We start from the raw sequence: 17,988 nt of genomic DNA, 5'->3' as shown, positions 1-17,988 counted from the left end.
ATGCTCTCTACAGTAAAAATCTCATAAATAAAGGCCCAAAATTAGGTTACTCCGTAAGCTAAGCAGTAAAGAACAAAACAAGCCACCTAAACAGGAACCAAAAAGAAAAAGCTCACACTGTTATAATAATAATAATAATATAGATATGGATAGTCAATTTTGGTGTATACATATAGTCAATTTTGGTACACAAAGTATGTATTTTTATATTGAGATTTTAGGCTATAAATACTCATGAATGCAAGCATTAAACTTGCACCATTTCTCACACTTACAAAGTGTTTCTTTCTTTCTCTCCATTATCATCTTTGTTCTTACACTTCATTATTAGTATTCTAAATCAAGAATCAAATCACTAAAGGTAGTTATAAGCCTACTGAATTATAACATCAAGAATCAAACCACTAAAGGTAGTTATAAGCCTACTGAATTATAACATCAAGAATCAAACCACTAAAGGTAGTTATAAGCCTACTGAATTATAACACGTTATCAGCACGATAATCTTAATACTAAATATGGTTGGCTCTGCCACCAAAATGATATATGGTCGGTTATACCACCAAAATGATATATGGTCGGTTATACCACCAGAATGATATATGGTCGGTTATACCACCAGAATGATATAGGTCGGTTATACCACCTGAAAAAATATATGGTCGACACTGTCGCCAAATTTTCATTTATGTTTACTAATATTTATATTTTTGTTATATAACATTTATTTATGATTGCTTACACATGGTCGACACTGTCACCTACTTATCATTTATGTTATATTAAATTTATGTTTAATGTTTATATACTTATGAATATAAATTGACTCTAATTTATCATGATGTTTGTTTTAATTTTTGATAATAGAAAATGTCGAATCTGGAAAAGCTTAAATTTACTCCTTTAGAATCAACTGGAAACAACTACATGCCATGGGTTATAAAAGTAAAAATGCATCTTAAATCAATGGGCATTCTTGAAACCATAAATGAAAACAACACTTGTTCTGAAAAAGAACAAGCTACGGCATGTTGCTTTATTCATCAACATATTGATGAATGCTTACAAAATAATTATGTGACTGTAGAAGATCCCCATGTTTTATGGGAAGGTCTCAAAAGCAGATTCAATAATCAAAGAGAAATTTTACTTCCAGCTGCAATGGAACAATGGAGAACATTAAGGTTCCAAGACTTTAAGAAAGTAAATGAATACAGCTCAGCTCTGTATAATACATGTTCACAACTTAAATTCTGTGGACATGAAATTAGTGATGCAGACATGATGGAGGAAACTTTCTCCACAATGAATGCTGCAAACATCACAGTGCAAAGAAATTTGAGAATGCTAAAGTTCAAAACATATCCTGAACTTAATTCATATCTCTTAGTTGCAGAGCAAAATGATGAGCTATTAATGAAAAATCAGCAATCCCGTCCTACTGGTACACTTGCAATCCCTGAAGCAAATACTGCAAATAATTATAAACAGGGACAAGGACGCGGGCAAGGTCGTGGTTATAATAACCATCACCATCATCATGCCAAAAGCCATAACTATGGTAGAAACCATCCTTATGGTAATGGTAATGGGCGTGGACGTGGTCGTGGTCGTGGCCGTGGTGGTCAAAGAAATAGTAATCCACGAAAATATAAATATCAACCACAAAACAAGCCCATTAAACAAGATGTTGAAGAAAATTCTTCTAAAAATTCTGAAGAATCTTGCTACAGATGTGGTAGAATGGGCCACTGGACTAATACTTGCCGAACATCTAAACATCTTGTTAAGATGTATCAGGATTCGCTGAAAGGTAAAGAAAAGGAAGTAAATTTTGTGGATAATATTGATCCAACAGTCACTGAGAAACCATCTGATTTATATGAAGATTTCTTGAATGTTTAAGTTGTGTGTCTTTTGAAAAATAAACGATTTAATATCGTCTGTCTTTGTCATTATGTTTGCTAAATGTTTCAGTACTATCTATTTGCGTTTAAAATATTGTGTAATATTAATGTACTCACTATTTATTTCTTATATATGAAGTTCAATATGAATTTTGCTGGAATACAACATCAATCAAGTGGTGGAGATCTCTGTATAGCAGACAGTGGAACTACACACACTATACTTAAATCCGAGAAATATTTTATTGATCTAAAACCAACGGAAGGAACTATACATACAATATCAGGACCTGCTAACTTGATAAAAGGGATAGGAAAGGCAAATTTCATACTACCAAATGGTACAAAATTTTTAATAAATGATGCCTTATTTTCTCCCAAGTCAAGCAGAAATTTATTGAGTTTCTCCGACATATACCTTAACGGGTATGATTATCAGTCAGTGACAACAGAAAATGAGAAATATTTAAGTATCACTGACAAGAGTCATGTGGTTGAAAAACTGCCAAGACTTAGTTCTGGATTACATTATACACATATAAATGTACCAGAAATACATATGGTAGTTAACGAAAAATATATTGATCCTGGTGTATTCAGTTTATGGCATAACAGATTAGGCCATCCAGGATCAACAATGATGAAAAGGATTATTGAATGTACTCATGGACATCCACTAAAGGATAGAAAAATCCATCATGATACAATGGTTCCATGTACATCTTGCTCTCTTGGAAAATTGATAACTAGACCCTCACCACTTAAGGTTGAGAAAGAATCACCAATGTTTCTTGAAAGAATTCAAGGTGATATATGTGGACCAATTCATCCACCATGTGGACCATTTAGATATTTCATGGTTCTAATAGACGCATCTAGCAGATGGTCTCATGTTTGTCTGTTATCAAGCCGTAATGTGGCATTTGCAAAATTTCTTGCCCAAATTATTAAATTGAGAGCTCATTTTCCTGATTACACCATTAAAAGGGTGAGACTTGATAATGCTGGTGAATTTACATCTCAAGCATTTAATGACTATTGCATGTCTATAGGAATTGTTGTTGAACATTCTGTTGCTCATGTGCATACACAAAATGGTTTAGCCGAGTCATTGATTAAACGTTTACAGTTAATCGCTAGACCATTGATAATGAGAACAAAACTCCCTGTATCTATATGGGGTCATGCAATTTTACATGCTGCTGCATTGATTCGCATCAGACCAAGTGCAAGTCATAAATATTCCCCCCTACAACTTGCTTTTGGTCAAGAGCCAAATATTTCCCATCTTAGAACATTTGGTTGTGCAGTGTATGTTCCAATTGCGACACCACAACGTACAAAAATGGGTCCTCAAAGGAGGTTGGGAATATATGTTGGATATGAAACATCTTCAATATTAAGGTATATTGAACCTATGACAGGTGACGTTTTTACAGCACGTTTTGCTGATTGTCATTTTAATGAAACATTGTTCCCTAGATTAGGGGGAGAAATGAAAAATAAAGAAAATGATGTTTCATGGTGTGAACCTCAATTAAAGTATCTTGATCCTCGCACAAAAGAATGCGAGACAGAAGTTCAAAAGATAATGCATATACAAGAACTTGCAAATCAATTGCCTGATGCATTTACAGATACAAAAACGGTGACAAAATCATATATACCAGCAGTAAATACTCCATCTCGAATTGAAATTCCAAAAGCTGGCAATAACGTCACTCATGAATCTTTGCCACGTCAGAAACGTGGAAGACCAATCGGTTCAAAGGATAAAAATCCTCGAAAAAGAAAATCAGCTGATAATGAAGTAAAAGAAAGTGTTCAAGAAGAACCACAAATCAGTACTCCTACTGCAGAGGAGATTGATGATGTCAATACAGAAATTGCAATCAATTATGCATATTCAAAAATATTATGGAACCGAAATGAAATGAAAAATCTTGATGAGAAATTTTCATTTAATGTTGCATATGACATCATGAATAATGATGATGATCCAGAACCAACATCTATGGTTGAATGTCAAAATAGACATGATTGGGCTCAATGGAAAGAAGCAATACGAGCTGAATTAGAATCACTCAATAAAAGAAAAGTTTTCGGATCCATCATTCTCACTCCTAAAGATGTGAAACCTGTAGGATACAGATGGATTTTTGTCCGAAAAAGAAATGAGAAAAATGAAGTTACAAGGTATAAAGCTAGACTTGTAGCTCAAGGTTTTTCTCAAAGACCGGGAATTGATTATGAAGAAACTTATTCTCCTGTTATGGATGCAATTACTTTTAGGTACTTAATCAGTCTGGCAGTTTCTAAAAATTTAGAAATGCATCTCATGGATGTTGTGACTGCTTATCTATATGGATCACTTGATAGTGATATATATATGAAGTTACCTGAAGGATTTAAGGTACCAGAAGCATCAAATGCAAAACCCAAAGAAATGTATTCGATTAAATTACAAAGATCTTTATATGGGTTAAAACAATCGGGACGTATGTGGTATAACCGATTAAGTGATTACTTGATAAGCAAAGGGTATACAAATAACCTTACTTGCCCTTGTGTTTTCATTAAGAAAACAACATCCGGATATGTGATCATAGCTGTTTATGTTGATGATCTTAACATCATAGGTACAAATAAAGAGATCTATGAAGCCATTCAACTTCTAAAGAAAGAATTTGAAATGAAAGATCTCGGAAAAACCAAGTATTGCCTTGGTTTACAAATTGAGCATATGCCTAATGGTTTACTTGTACATCAAACAACATATACTGAAAAGATTTTGAAACGTTTCAATATGGACAAGGCAAAACCATTAAGTATTCCTATGGTTGTTAGATCACTCAATGTTGAAGCTGATCCATTTCGTCCATGTGAAGATCAAGAAGACATTCTTGGACCAGAAGTACCATATCTTAGTGCAATTGGAGCTCTTATGTATCTTACAAATTGTACAAGACCTGACATTTCTTTTGCAGTTAATTTGTTGGCAAGGTTCAGCTCTGCTCCTACCAAAAGACACTGGAATGGGATCAAACACATATTTCGATACCTTCGAGGAACTACTGATTTAGGATTATTTTATTCTAACGAATCAAAACAAGATTTGGTTGGTTATGCAGATGCAGGTTATTTATCTGATCCACATAAAGCTAAATCTCAAACTGGATATGTATTCCTAAATGGAGGTACTGCAATATCATGGCGTTCTCAAAAACAAACACTTGTTGCTACATCGTCAAATCATGCCGAAGTGATTGCATTACATGAAGCTACTCGAGAATGTTTTTGGTTGAGATCAATGACACAACTCATTACTGATTCTTGTGGACTAGAACGCGATAAAAGTCCAACAACTATCTATGAAGATAATGCAGCTTGCATAGCACAGATGAAAGAAGGGTATATCAAAAGTGACCGAACAAAACACATACCACCTAGATTCTTCTCATACACTCAAAATCTCATTAAGGACAACCAGATTGAAATGAGATATGTGCAATCTAGCAAAAACTCTGCTGATCTTTTTACGAAAGCACTTCCAACTGCTATTTTCAGAACACACGTTCATAACATTGGCATGAGACATGTTCAAAAGATGTAACAGCTGAAGCGATGTCTACTTGAGGGGGAGTCAACTCCATGCTGCACTCTTTTTCCCTTAGCTAAAGTTTTTTCCCACTGGGTTTTCTTTAGCAAGGTTTTTAACGAGGCAGTAATTTATAGTTGATCTTCAACAAAATAAAATTGCTATCCAAGGGGGAGTGTTATAATAATAATAATAATATAGATATGGATAGTCAATTTTGGTGTATACATATAGTCAATTTTGGTACACAAAGTATGTATTTTTATATTGAGATTTTAGGCTATAAATACTCATGAATGCAAGCATTAAACTTGCACCATTTCTCACACTTACAAAGTGTTTCTTTCTTTCTCTCCATTATCATCTTTGTTCTTACACTTCATTATTAGTATTCTAAATCAAGAATCAAATCACTAAAGGTAGTTATAAGCCTACTGAATTATAACATCAAGAATCAAACCACTAAAGGTAGTTATAAGCCTACTGAATTATAACATCAAGAATCAAACCACTAAAGGTAGTTATAAGCCTACTGAATTATAACACACACTTAATTTTGACAAAAATTAAAAGGTTTTTAAATTTCTTTATTTGGTTTTAGGGTTTATACAATCTTCTCTGTTTCGTCTGCAACCACCGAATATATAACCCAAAATCCTGCAAAACAATCATTAAATTCGATATCATCGTCATCATCATCATCATCATCATCAGGTAACTTAACACAAAATCATGAAGAAACTTCATTGTTTCAACTGTTGATGAAAGAATTTAAGTATAGAATCAGTTTGAACATTGTATGTGCTATAATATAACAATGTAATGTATGTAGTTGTTTATTTCACTCACATTTTAGTAAATTAGCCATCTTTAAATAGTTTCTTCATGAAAATTTCCAATTAGACTATAATCTAATTATTAAAATTTGATCTGCAGTTATTATTTTGGTAGAAAATAATATGAATTCAGTGATTGTTCCATGTTCCAATTTTATGAATGGAGGATGCTTTTCCAAGCTTCAGGTTTGTATTCATACAGTTCAAAATGACTTTAATTGAATTCTTTTATTTTCTTTTTATCATTTGAGTAATTGTTATTATGAAATTAAAATTGAAATATAGGATAAGCTGAAAACACCAAAAATTGGGAAAAGGCCTATGAGTGTTTATGTGGTGTCAGCTCAAAAGTCAGACAAGTCTGTTAATGTTGGTATTCTTGGAGCAAGTGGGTACACAGGCGTAGAGGTAAACATTACATTCACCAGATAACTAAATATTTCATTTTATTTATCGTCTAATTGTTAGTGTTTCATTGTTCACACATTATACATGTAGGTGCTGTTTGTTTTTTAAGATGTTTTTGTCTGAAGATGTGGTTTAAAAGTCTGTATGTATGCATGTATGTATGCTGACACCTAAAGACTGTTTGTTTTTATGTCTGCAAAATAACTTAATCTTGTATGGAACACTTAGAGGCACATTTCTAAGTCTGCGAGTTTTGCAGGCAGAATAAGACGCTATTTTATCTTATGTCTTCAGAAAAACAAACAGTCTACAACAAAAACGTTCGCGAGCGCGCATACATAAGACATAATAAGATCTACAGACTAAAAAACAAACGATACTGTAATGTTTGATAAATATCCATTATAACTTGATTGCAACAAATTTTAAGCCAAGATTTGTATTGTACAGTTTTTGTGTGTTTCTACTCGAGTTGAATTATTGCATTCTTTATATATTTCAGCTTATCAGATTCATTGCAAACCATCCTTACTTTGGCATTTCTCTGATGACTGCTGATCGAAAAGCTGGTCAATCGATCGGATCGGTATTTCCTCATCTGATTACACAGGTTCGTATTTGTTCATGGTTTTGATCATTCTTATTATAATTGGTTTTACTTAAATAAAAAAAACCCTACAATGTGTGGTTGCATACATGTTTGCAGGATTTGCCTGATTTAGTTGCTGTCAAAGATGCAGATTTTTCCAGTGTAGAGGCTGTTTTTTGTTGTTTGCCACATGGCACCACTCAGGTTTTTAGTTTCAAATTTTTTTATTTCTATAGCTTCTTATAATTTGCTTATACTATTTAGATGTGATGTAATTTAGAATTCTTGAAGTCGGGAAGTTGTGTATAATATCTTATATTTTTATAAACTTATTGCAGGAAATTATCAAAGGTCTTCCTGCTAGGTTAAAGATTGTCGATCTTTCTGCGGTAAATACATTTTGACAACTTAATAGTCTTTCTTTAAAATCTAATTGTAGTCTTTGTGTATCAAATATTTTGAACTGTAAATAACAATTAATAATCATCACTACATGTAATAGTAAGAGATATATGCAGGATTTCAGATTGCGAGATATTAATGACTACGGAGAATGGTATGGTCAGCCTCACAAAGCAACAGAATTGCAGGTCAGTCTGTCCTTTATATTAGTTCTTATATTGCCAACTATTTAATTAATGGTTAATTGATTAATAAAACATTCCTTTTTTCTTAAAGTTTAGATCTTTTTTTGGTTATTGGTTTGTAGAAAGAAGCTGTGTATGGTCTGACTGAGATATGTCGAAACAAGATTCAAAATGCACGCCTTGTTGCAAATCCTGGATGTTATCCTACTACCATTTTACTCCCTTTAGTTCCCTTACTCAAGGTTTGGTTCGAAATTAGTTAGAGAAAGATTCATTTACATTTACAACAAATCTTATTGGCTTGTTGTACCATGTCAGCACACTGACATGGCACAACAGTTATTATAGATTTTTTTTTTTTGGTCGAAAACGGATCTGGAAAATAACTCATTCTTTGTTTTTCTGTGTCAGGCTAGCCTTATTGCATTGGAAAATATTGTTATTGTTTCGAATTCTGGAGTTAGTGGAGCAGGTTATTATCTGAACTGTTGCTATTTTCTCATATCTAATTTTTGTGGTAATTTTGACCCTATTAACAGATCTCATAAAGAAGTTAACTAAAAATGACACAATTTAAATGGGTCATAATGACCCCAAATTGTATATTTAAATGCTTACAACTTGCTATATCTTCGTTTTAAATAATCAGATTAACATGATAATGATATATATCTAATCATGTTTAACACATTATATATACATATCAAGGAAAATGGGGCATTAAACGTTGTTGGTTTAACACAAACCCGAACTGAATTTCTTTTTCAATCGGTCAAATATTGCACCCCTTAAATATATATAGTGACCCTAGTCGAAGATTATAGAAAAGGTTTGTTCTTGAAATTTGCAGGACGTAGTGCAAAAGAGGCTAATTTATATACAGAAGTATCTGAAGGGATATTTTCTTACGGCATCACGAGACATCGTCATGGTCAGTCCTTTATCCATTAACAGGACACGTTGATGTTTTAATGCAATACTTATTTATAATCAAACATTATTATCATCATAGTTCATGTAGTGATGGTCTACGCTTCTACTTTCAGTGCCTGAAATTGAACAAGAATTGTCAGAAGCTGCAAATTCAAGAGTAACCGTTAGCTTTACACCTACTTTAATGCCAATGGTAATTGTTACTCACTACACAAACTGTATATATGTTATTTCTGTGACTAAACGTTCCATTTATGGTTGTTTATATATATATATATATATATATATATATATATATATATATATATATATATATATATATATATATATATATTAATCAAACTCAATTTTGTTATAAACTTTTTTGATTTCTAGAGCCGAGGCATGCAATCGACTATAAATGTACAAATGGCTCCTGGTATTTCAGTTGAGGATTTGAAGCAAAAATTGAAGAGCTATTATGAGGTAAAAACAAATTCTTTTCTATTTTATGTGTAATCTGATCACTAGATGTGTCAAAATGGGTTGGGTTGACCTGCTGATAATTTTCATTCATTATACTTTTTTCAGTTTTTCCAATTTCCTAAACTACATGGTAGGGTTGTAAAAATTATATTATAAATTAATAACTTGTTATATTTAAATAAACCGATTAAGGACGTTGTTAGCATTTCAATGCAGCCATATACTCGTTTTATCTTAGCCTTATTCTTTTATCCGTAAAGTTCTTTTATATTGTTCGTGTAGAATGAAGAGTTTGTAACGGTGCTACCGGGTGATCAGGCACCGCACACCAAGTACGTCCAAGGTTCAAACGGTTGCCATATAAACGTTTTCCCTGATCGCATCCCGGGAAGAGCTATAATCATATCTGTTGTATGTCACACTTAACCATGCTTTATGTTTTAAATAATTAATTAATACTGTATAACATTGTTTAATTTTCTGTAAGTCGATTAGATATTGCTAATTGCTAATCCTACAAAACTATGTTTTGAAGATTGATAATCTTGTAAAGGGAGCTTCGGGTCAAGCCTTGCAAAATCTTAATTTGATGATGGGAATACCAGAAAACACTGGGCTCAGCTGCATGCCTTTATTTCCTTAGATGTAGCAAGCATCATCATTATGTGCCATTATGTGTAATCTGCTTTTCTTTTTGTAGACTTGTTGTTATCAAAATTAAGGTGAGGCGATTTTTAATATTCATTTGTTTGTTAATCTAACTAATAATGTTGAAAGAGATCAGTTTTCTTGTAATACTTTTGTTTGTTGAAATAATACTTTCATACTTTATTGATCAAGTTTCATTTAGTATTAGCTTACATATTCGCTTTCTTTAGACATGTGGAATCTCTAATTTTATGTCTTTTACATAATATTAGTATTAGTATATTAGGATAGTGTAGACATCAAATTTTTCAAGATAATATGTTCCTCAATTGTTTTTTTTTTTTTTTTTTTTTCCCCCTAAATTGTGATTAAGATCATACGAGTTTATTCAGAAAGAAAGACGGACTTTTATATAACTTATTATTTAGGAAGGAGCCATCGTAAATGCTTGCGATCAGAATAAGCTTCAAGGCAGTTGCCAAAGCCAGCAAGCTGGGCCGTTGTTAATGACTTAATGTTAGATCGATCCTGCTAGATTTCCAAGATCAAGACTTTAAAATGCTATCAATCACGATTTTGAGAACCACATCATGCTTATAGTTGGCAAAAATCAGATTAAAACAAAATGCAGGTTTTAGAGGCTCATATATTCCCATTTTAAGTATATCAGTATGTATAAATTACACACAACGGATCTGTGGCGCAATGGTAGCGCGTCTGACTCCAGATCAGAAGGTTGCGTGTTCGATTCACGTCAGGTTCATTTTTTAATATATTTTTCAGTTATTATTTTTTTATTTCATTTGCAACTGAGAAGGAATACAAGTACTTGCGAAACAGATTGTCATGCCGCAATTTTATTTATTATTTTCATCTGTTATAACATGATATACACAAGGATAAATGTGATAAATGGCATACATACTTTCAAATTATCAAATTTTAAGGAAATCACTTGCCTAATAAAAAAAATACAAAGTTCATACAGTAAACAAACACACAACTATAGACCAGTAGCAAAACAGTTGCATTAAATAAATAATCAGATAAAAAACATCAAGTCATGTGTAAAAGTTTAATTGAATTACTAAGTTTGGATTTTGGGAGTCAACAGAAATTTATATTACTTTGAGACCATCCAACAGTAATAATTTATATGTTACAACTTAGCTCTCTTAGCTACTACTATAATAATCTACCACATACAAATGGTAAACTGGTGGTACACTTGTACTAAACAGGTTTTCAAAGTGTTCTGCTTCGTAACATGTGATCGCAAGTAAGCCACTTCACCGGTTGGCTCATCGGTTGACTCCCATTTTGATCAAAACTACAAATAACAGTAATTAATAAACGGTCAGCCAAAGCTGCCAGATTGCTCCCCTGAGAGTCCACTGCCATATGAAGCCGATCCAGTTTGTACACTACCATATGATGCAGCTCCAGTTTGAGAACTAGCCGCTCGTGCTTTTCTTAGTTGTCGTATCTTGAAAGCATCTTTAGGCAGTGGTTGACTTTGAACCGTGCTAGTGTCATCATCGTCTTGTCCTAAACAGGACAAATAAAGTAAATAAGTCAAACAAAATGTCTTCTACCATCTTCAAGTAATAAAAATAAGGTGCAAGAAAACAAAGTTGAACAACAACTTAAAAAAAAAAAAAAAAAATTAACCATGTAGTAGTTGTAGAGACACCTTTTAACAACCTAGTTTACCAAGGACGCAAGGGTAAACATCTTATTTCTGTAATTAGTAGAAACATTTGAAGATTTTACTGAAAGTACATGTATGGTTAAATACACTGTTTCAGGATCAAGGTCCGACCCGCCTGCCCCTCGGGATGGTTTAAGGTTCGGATCCCTGTAATATGGTTCGGGTCAACGCCCGAAAGCGCGTGTGTGCGTGGCAAATGAGAGTATTCGATGCCAACTATTGCCTTTCAAAAAAAATAATAAATAATAAAATAAGTTATACAACATACTGTCTGCATCTTTACGTTTCCCGTGTTGTCGGTCTCTTGGTTTGAACATATGGGATTTGTTTGATCCAGAAACATCGCTAGAAGCAGGTCCCACGTGAGGCTGAGTCAGCAATTTTCCAGGTTCCACAATCGGTAGAACGCTTTGTAAACATATTGATATAACGTAATCAACATCAGGCATTGGACCTGTACCATTTTCAGAAAATTCATCAACCATTAGAAAATGTAACATATATATGTTCACGACTCTAAAATCATCTACCCACTTCACTTTTTTAGCAACCAATTAAGATAACTTAAATTCCAGTACATATTACTACATAAACGCGGCACGCTTGACCGTGTTTAAAGTGAAGATCGTTGAACACATCGATACATTAAACATCAATACAGAATAAGATAAATTTAATACCATCTGCAGGGGGCAAACTTGCTATAAATGTTGCCAAAGAAGGTGATGGGGCTTTTGGAGCGTTTGGGAGTCCACCAGTGACTAACAGTGATGCATTAGAGTTAGGCAACGGGCTAACCGTAGAAGAAATACCTGTAGTTGTTAAACCTACATAATTGAAATAATTAATATTGATTAATAATCCAAATAAAAACACATACATACATAATTGATATAACAATACAAATCAACTTTGCCATATGAATAGAATGGGTCAGTTTCAAACCAATTGACCCATACGGCCATACGACCCATTTTGGTTAAATATTTTATTTGCACTGTTCGAGTTAAAATTATAACCCCAATAAAGAAAATTTTAACTGTAACCCTTTAGTTAGATTCACATTGTAGTATACCAGGCTTTTGTCTCGAGTCATATACCGCCATCCTCGAGGTATCTTGATATGCAACTTTAGGGTTGATGTTTGGATTTGGCAACTGTACCGAACTTTTATCTGTAATTAGAAGAGCAAAATATGATTAGTAACTAGATAACCCTTAACTTAGAAAGTTCAATACTAACTACAAAAAGTCAAAAACCTGTTTCATTTGACAGAACTGATTTCTCAATTTTCTTGTTTGCATTACTCGAAAGCCACTGAAATGAAAAGGAAAATTATTAAGCAAAGATTTCGCACACAATACGTTCATATAAAAAATAAAATAAAAAATAGAGAATAATACATCTTGGCGAGATAAATGATCGAGTTCTTTTGACGAGCACGGCCAAAGATCCTTAAAACTATATCTTGATATAACATCTTGCAAAGAATCTTCTAATAAAGCTGATGATCCGTCTTCACTTAATCTAGCAAGAGCTTCTTTCCTTCTTTGTTCCACCTGCATGTATATAAACACAAAATATCTCAACTTCTGAATGCACAATGGGGTCCACACAAAGTTCAAAATAAACTGGATGCACATTTATAAAAGATGTTAAAATAAAGTACTTCAGTACGAAATACGTGACATTACCTTTAACATGCTAGCAAGATCTCCATATGTCTGCTCAAATTGAGAGAACCTTTTCCAAACCTAAAACACGAGACAATTATATAGTAAGATTGTTATATCATATACAATGGATAATATCCTCAGTGAGATTATGACAAAAACATTAATTAGGGTATTGAAGTCAAAATCAATGCACCTCAACAGACTTTTCGGGTGGAAGAGAACTCAATGCACGTTCAAATAAAGCCCTGATATTTCGATCGTCATTCAGGCGAGACAAAAAATCTGCATATCTACATTATACAATGAGAAGTAATTATTAATATTCCACAAATAACCTAAACACACAATCTTCAAATCATAGTGTACGCCACAAAACAAATAAAACAATAATAGTTATAGTTCAATTAAACTTGGGTGTTGTTTGTTTTTTAAGATGTTTTGTCTAAGTTTGCATGTTGAATAATGAAGAGTGTTTGTTTTTATGTCTGCAAAACAGCTTAATCATGTCTGCAACATATTTCTAAGTCCGCGAGGTTGCAGACAAAATAAAAAATTATTTTATCTTATGTCTTCAAAAAACAAACAGTCTGCAATAACGTCTGCGCGTCCGCACACATAAGACATAATAAGATCTGCAGACTGAAAAACAAGTAACACCTTAAATTTCTTTGAGTTGACAAACATTTTATAAAAAATAGGGTATGGAAGCACATACTCAAGAATGTATCCAGGCTCATTCATAAATCTTTTTAATCCTACTTCAAACACATTGTGAGCAATCTGTGTACAAATAGCAAGAATTAGATGTCGAGGACAAACTCGAAGAGAAGAACGTATATACGAAGGCAAAACACAAAGTGACATCAACCTTTGCATCTTTGTCCATACAAAATGCCATCGTCGCATAAGCAACATAAACATGGTATGTACAACTTTGAGATTTGCGCGTTTCCAAAAAATACTTGCGAGCTGCCTCAGCACCTTCCGTTCTTCTTAAGAATCGGATAAACTGCAGGTCAGTAGATAATGGTTTACACAAATGAATACTGGCTAACACAACAAATTGAACCAATTAGAACATATTAACAAAAAAAAAAAAAAAAAAAAAAAAAAAAAAAAAAAAAACAGAAAACAAAGCTGTTTGTGAGATAGCTTACACATACTATCCGTATTCTATTCTCGTGATTTCATATTAACATCACAGATTTGCTTGTTCTTAAGAGTGGTAACTATGTAAAAAGCATAAAAAGATCATACCTGTATATGTGATAATGCAGTTGTATTTGCACCATCTCCTAAAAGGCTTTGGTATACCTTCTTTGCAGCCTAAAACACGACGAAGTTAGAACAACAGATGTCTAGAATACGTAATATGAAGGAAATTACATCCAGCTCTTTTTATACCTGAATTGCCCCACGTGATTCCTCAAGCTCAGCATAAGCATACCTTAACAATGCACAATCTGAAATAAAGGTTAATCGACACAGTGAACTACAAATTATTTACAAAAGTATAAACAAGAGTTCAATATCTAATTGCAAATGTTCATCAAAATTACCAGGAAGAGCCTTCAATGATCGTTGATATACTTTGATTGCAGAATCTATAGATCCACTTTTTGCATGCCATTTAGCATAGTCAAACCATATATCTGGGTAATGATATAAATACATGAGGCACTGAAAACAGAAAAGGGTGGTTAAAGTTAGAAGAGAATAGTAATGCAGCCAACATATACAACAAAATCTACCCATATAATGCTGCCCTTCAACAGATCGAATTAATGATATAAGAAAGAAAAAGAAAAAAAAAAAAAAAAACTTGAATATTGATAAGAACCACTGACTATGGTTGACTTGACCTGTTCTTAGAGGCATGTTACTATAACCCCATATAACCAAATACAAACAGACCTTTTAAATACATGTAATGCTATTAAGATTGAAATAGTTAACAAACCTGCTCATAAGTAAATGAGATGCGCTTGTTAGCAGACACAGTATCTATCCGTTGTGGGTTCTCCCTGAGATTAAGAATACACATAGTAAGGAAATGAACTATAAACACTTAAAGTTACATATTTTGTTGTGGGAAACCATAATTATATTAAGACAACAATGTCAAATTGTTTAATAATGAGAGATTCGCAACCAAATTTATAGATTAAAATACAGTGATACAAGAGAAGAAAAAACAGGGAGATACAGAGTAGTTTCAGACAATGGTATCTATAATAAGATCTCATGTACAATAGAGATAAAGGTGTAAAACATGCATGATGATATGAAACATACTTCTCAAAGGCTAAGAATTTCTTCCATGCTGTCCATTGCAATTCTTCCTGTCAATTCAAGAAAATAGTGAGCAATTAAATTGAAACATTTAATTTAAATGCAAAGATAAAAAAAATAAAAAAAATAAATAAATAATAGAAAAACTTTACCTTAGCAGAACCAGAAGGTGGTACTGCAAGCAGGTTCCAATCAATCTCATCAACATACTTCTTTCGCTCTCTATAGACAGCCCTTGCACTGTTATACTTTGGCTGATACTCTGATACCAGCCCTTTGGCCTGTTTAACATATAATATCATCAAAACTAGAGGTGAAAGGCAAGGCGGGTCAGACAAACGGAGTATTGAGTCAAAATAGTTTGGGTTGACACATGTTTTAAGTACAGTTTGAAACAGGTAGACCAGACTGTTTGACACATGTTTTAAGTACAGTTTGAAACAGGTATACCAGACTGTTTTGACCCCCAAACTTTCCATCTATTGTTTATAAATAGATATGTTAATCGTGATTACAGAAGAAGAGGAAAAAGAACTGCATTTACAAGTTTAATGTTCCCATTAGACAATTTAGGAGGTGCTATGAGTTACGAATAGAATCATATACTAAGAAGCCCGGTTAGTTTAACCACATAACCAACCTAAGTTTTTCAGGATAATGACTTATTTCTGGGTCTAAATAGAAAAGGACAAAAGGCAGACAAAACTAGTGTGCTCTGAATTTAAAAATTTTTAAGCAGATAATTACCAGAGCACGACTAACTGAATTTTCAAAATTCTCGTAGTCCCGCCAGTGTTGCTCTATGTGATGTGTAGGAGTCACGATAGCTTTTTGGTATACTTTTCGTAATGCAGTCATCCTCTGTGACTCTTCTTGTGGGTTTTGGGCCTGTATCATTATCTCTGAGACAATTAATAAAAATAATGATAAAAAACAGAATTTGTTAATGTGATAAGCAAGATATAGCTTACTAACCGGTAAGGATTTTAAAAAGTTGATATATTCAGTCCAAACAGGCCCAGCAGAAATATCAGATCCTGCTCATAGAAGGAAAAGATAAAAGATTTAGACTTGGTAGCAAAAAGTATAACAATAATCCAGTTTTCCTAGAGAATACGTGAAGAAAACAAACCTACGTAACCGAGCATAAAGTCAAAAGCTTTTCTGGTTTCCTCTTGACCCTCCAACCCCTTCTTCTCATTAACTTTCCTAATAAAATTTATATAGCACCGCCTACAGTATACATAATTGTAACATAATCAGAAACACCAATCTTATTAGCAACATTGAATAGCATGAGTTAATTATAAAATGCATCCCCACCTCTTTTATCAGGACAACATTAGTTATTATAAGCATAAGTATTCACTAATATATATGTAAATTCATGAAAGAATTTATACCATAGAGGTATCTGCAGGCAATTTAATAAGCATCTGCTAAAAATCTGCTTTGTTGCATCATCATTATTAACAGCCATATGTGCTTCAACATACTGTTTCCAATATTTAGCCTATCAATTAAACACACACAATAAGTAATTAAGAGGAATCATCACTAAGCATTTTTTTTAACATATAAACCCTAGTTAGAAACTTACTGCAGTTGGAAAGGTAGCCAATAGCTGCTCATATACAGGCACTGCTTCTGTTATCGGCAATCGCTAATAAACAAAAATAAAATTCACATAGATTTCATATGAATACATCAATAAATAATAAATAATAAATAATAATTATTTTAACTGCACAAAAATTGTTGTGACTCACCAATGCTTCATTCGCAAGTGCTTCTGCAGATTCAACACTGTATTTATCTTCTTCCATAATTCGATTTAAACAGAGATTATGAAGTGATTCTGTGCGTATATATTTTGTGTATGTATTTGTATATATAAAAAAAGGAATTGACTAGGGTTTATAGCAGAAGAACTTAAAACAGCATCGGAGTGATTGTGGATATAATAAATTGTAAACGTTAATTACTCTTTAATCTTGTGAATTATACAACGAATCGATCGATGGAATTAGGTTTTGGGGATGAAACAGATATAAAGATTAAATTGCATTCCCCGTCCCTCAAGTATGTCAATAGTTTCACTCCCTATCTCCCGGTTTAATTAGATGTTCAGTTTTTTTTTTTTTTTTTTTTTCCTCTTTTAAGAAAACAGAAATTTCAATAGAAAAACAACTCAACAAACTAAACTAACGAGGCCCAGCGAAAATAGAAACACAACCAGACACAGCGGAGCCAGGAATTTTTTCCAATGCTAGCACAAAATAATAAACTTACTTTATATATTCAGAGTGAAGTGAATTCACCGTTAATTAAAAAGATT

General features: G+C 32.9%; 2 protein-coding genes and 1 non-coding gene across 3 annotated transcripts; 2 read left to right on the top strand and 1 right to left on the bottom strand.

Annotated features, from left to right (window-relative positions):
- The first annotated feature begins 6,096 nt into the window (after positions 1 to 6,096).
- LOC139890946 (probable N-acetyl-gamma-glutamyl-phosphate reductase, chloroplastic) lies at positions 6,097 to 10,101 on the top strand. The gene is made up of 14 exons (XM_071873877.1): positions 6,097 to 6,219; positions 6,442 to 6,527; positions 6,627 to 6,749; positions 7,252 to 7,359; positions 7,456 to 7,542; positions 7,677 to 7,727; positions 7,857 to 7,928; positions 8,048 to 8,167; positions 8,337 to 8,397; positions 8,776 to 8,856; positions 8,972 to 9,051; positions 9,234 to 9,323; positions 9,606 to 9,734; positions 9,859 to 10,101. The coding sequence occupies exons 2-14, from the start codon at positions 6,465 to 6,467 to the stop codon at positions 9,964 to 9,966; spliced, it is 1,173 nt and encodes a 390-aa protein (XP_071729978.1). The 5' UTR covers positions 6,097 to 6,219; positions 6,442 to 6,464; the 3' UTR covers positions 9,967 to 10,101.
- A 561-nt stretch (positions 10,102 to 10,662) lies between these two features.
- On the top strand, positions 10,663 to 10,734 carry TRNAW-CCA (transfer RNA tryptophan (anticodon CCA)). The gene has a single exon. It is a non-coding gene; the product is annotated as a tRNA-Trp (tRNA).
- A 305-nt stretch (positions 10,735 to 11,039) lies between these two features.
- On the bottom strand, positions 11,040 to 17,642 carry LOC139890945 (cleavage stimulation factor subunit 77). The gene is made up of 22 exons (XM_071873876.1): positions 17,420 to 17,642; positions 17,251 to 17,313; positions 17,054 to 17,163; positions 16,783 to 16,883; positions 16,626 to 16,687; positions 16,398 to 16,538; positions 15,803 to 15,931; positions 15,654 to 15,700; positions 15,319 to 15,382; positions 14,918 to 15,038; positions 14,763 to 14,821; positions 14,616 to 14,684; positions 14,227 to 14,367; positions 14,074 to 14,138; positions 13,552 to 13,648; positions 13,377 to 13,436; positions 13,086 to 13,241; positions 12,942 to 12,999; positions 12,758 to 12,856; positions 12,363 to 12,509; positions 11,951 to 12,136; positions 11,040 to 11,519 (listed from the first exon to the last, which is right to left on the bottom strand). Exons 1-22 carry the CDS (start codon positions 17,474 to 17,476, stop codon positions 11,329 to 11,331), a joined length of 2,223 nt encoding a protein of 740 aa, XP_071729977.1. The 5' UTR covers positions 17,477 to 17,642; the 3' UTR covers positions 11,040 to 11,328.
- Positions 17,643 to 17,988: the final 346 nt, after the last annotated feature.

The sequence above is a fragment of the Rutidosis leptorrhynchoides genome, chromosome 2 (assembly GCF_046630445.1).
Source record: "Rutidosis leptorrhynchoides isolate AG116_Rl617_1_P2 chromosome 2, CSIRO_AGI_Rlap_v1, whole genome shotgun sequence".
NCBI classification, from domain to species: domain Eukaryota; kingdom Viridiplantae; phylum Streptophyta; class Magnoliopsida; order Asterales; family Asteraceae; genus Rutidosis; species Rutidosis leptorrhynchoides.
The sequence above is the reverse complement of the archived record's forward strand: the minus strand, read 5'-3'. Positions and strand labels throughout refer to the sequence as shown.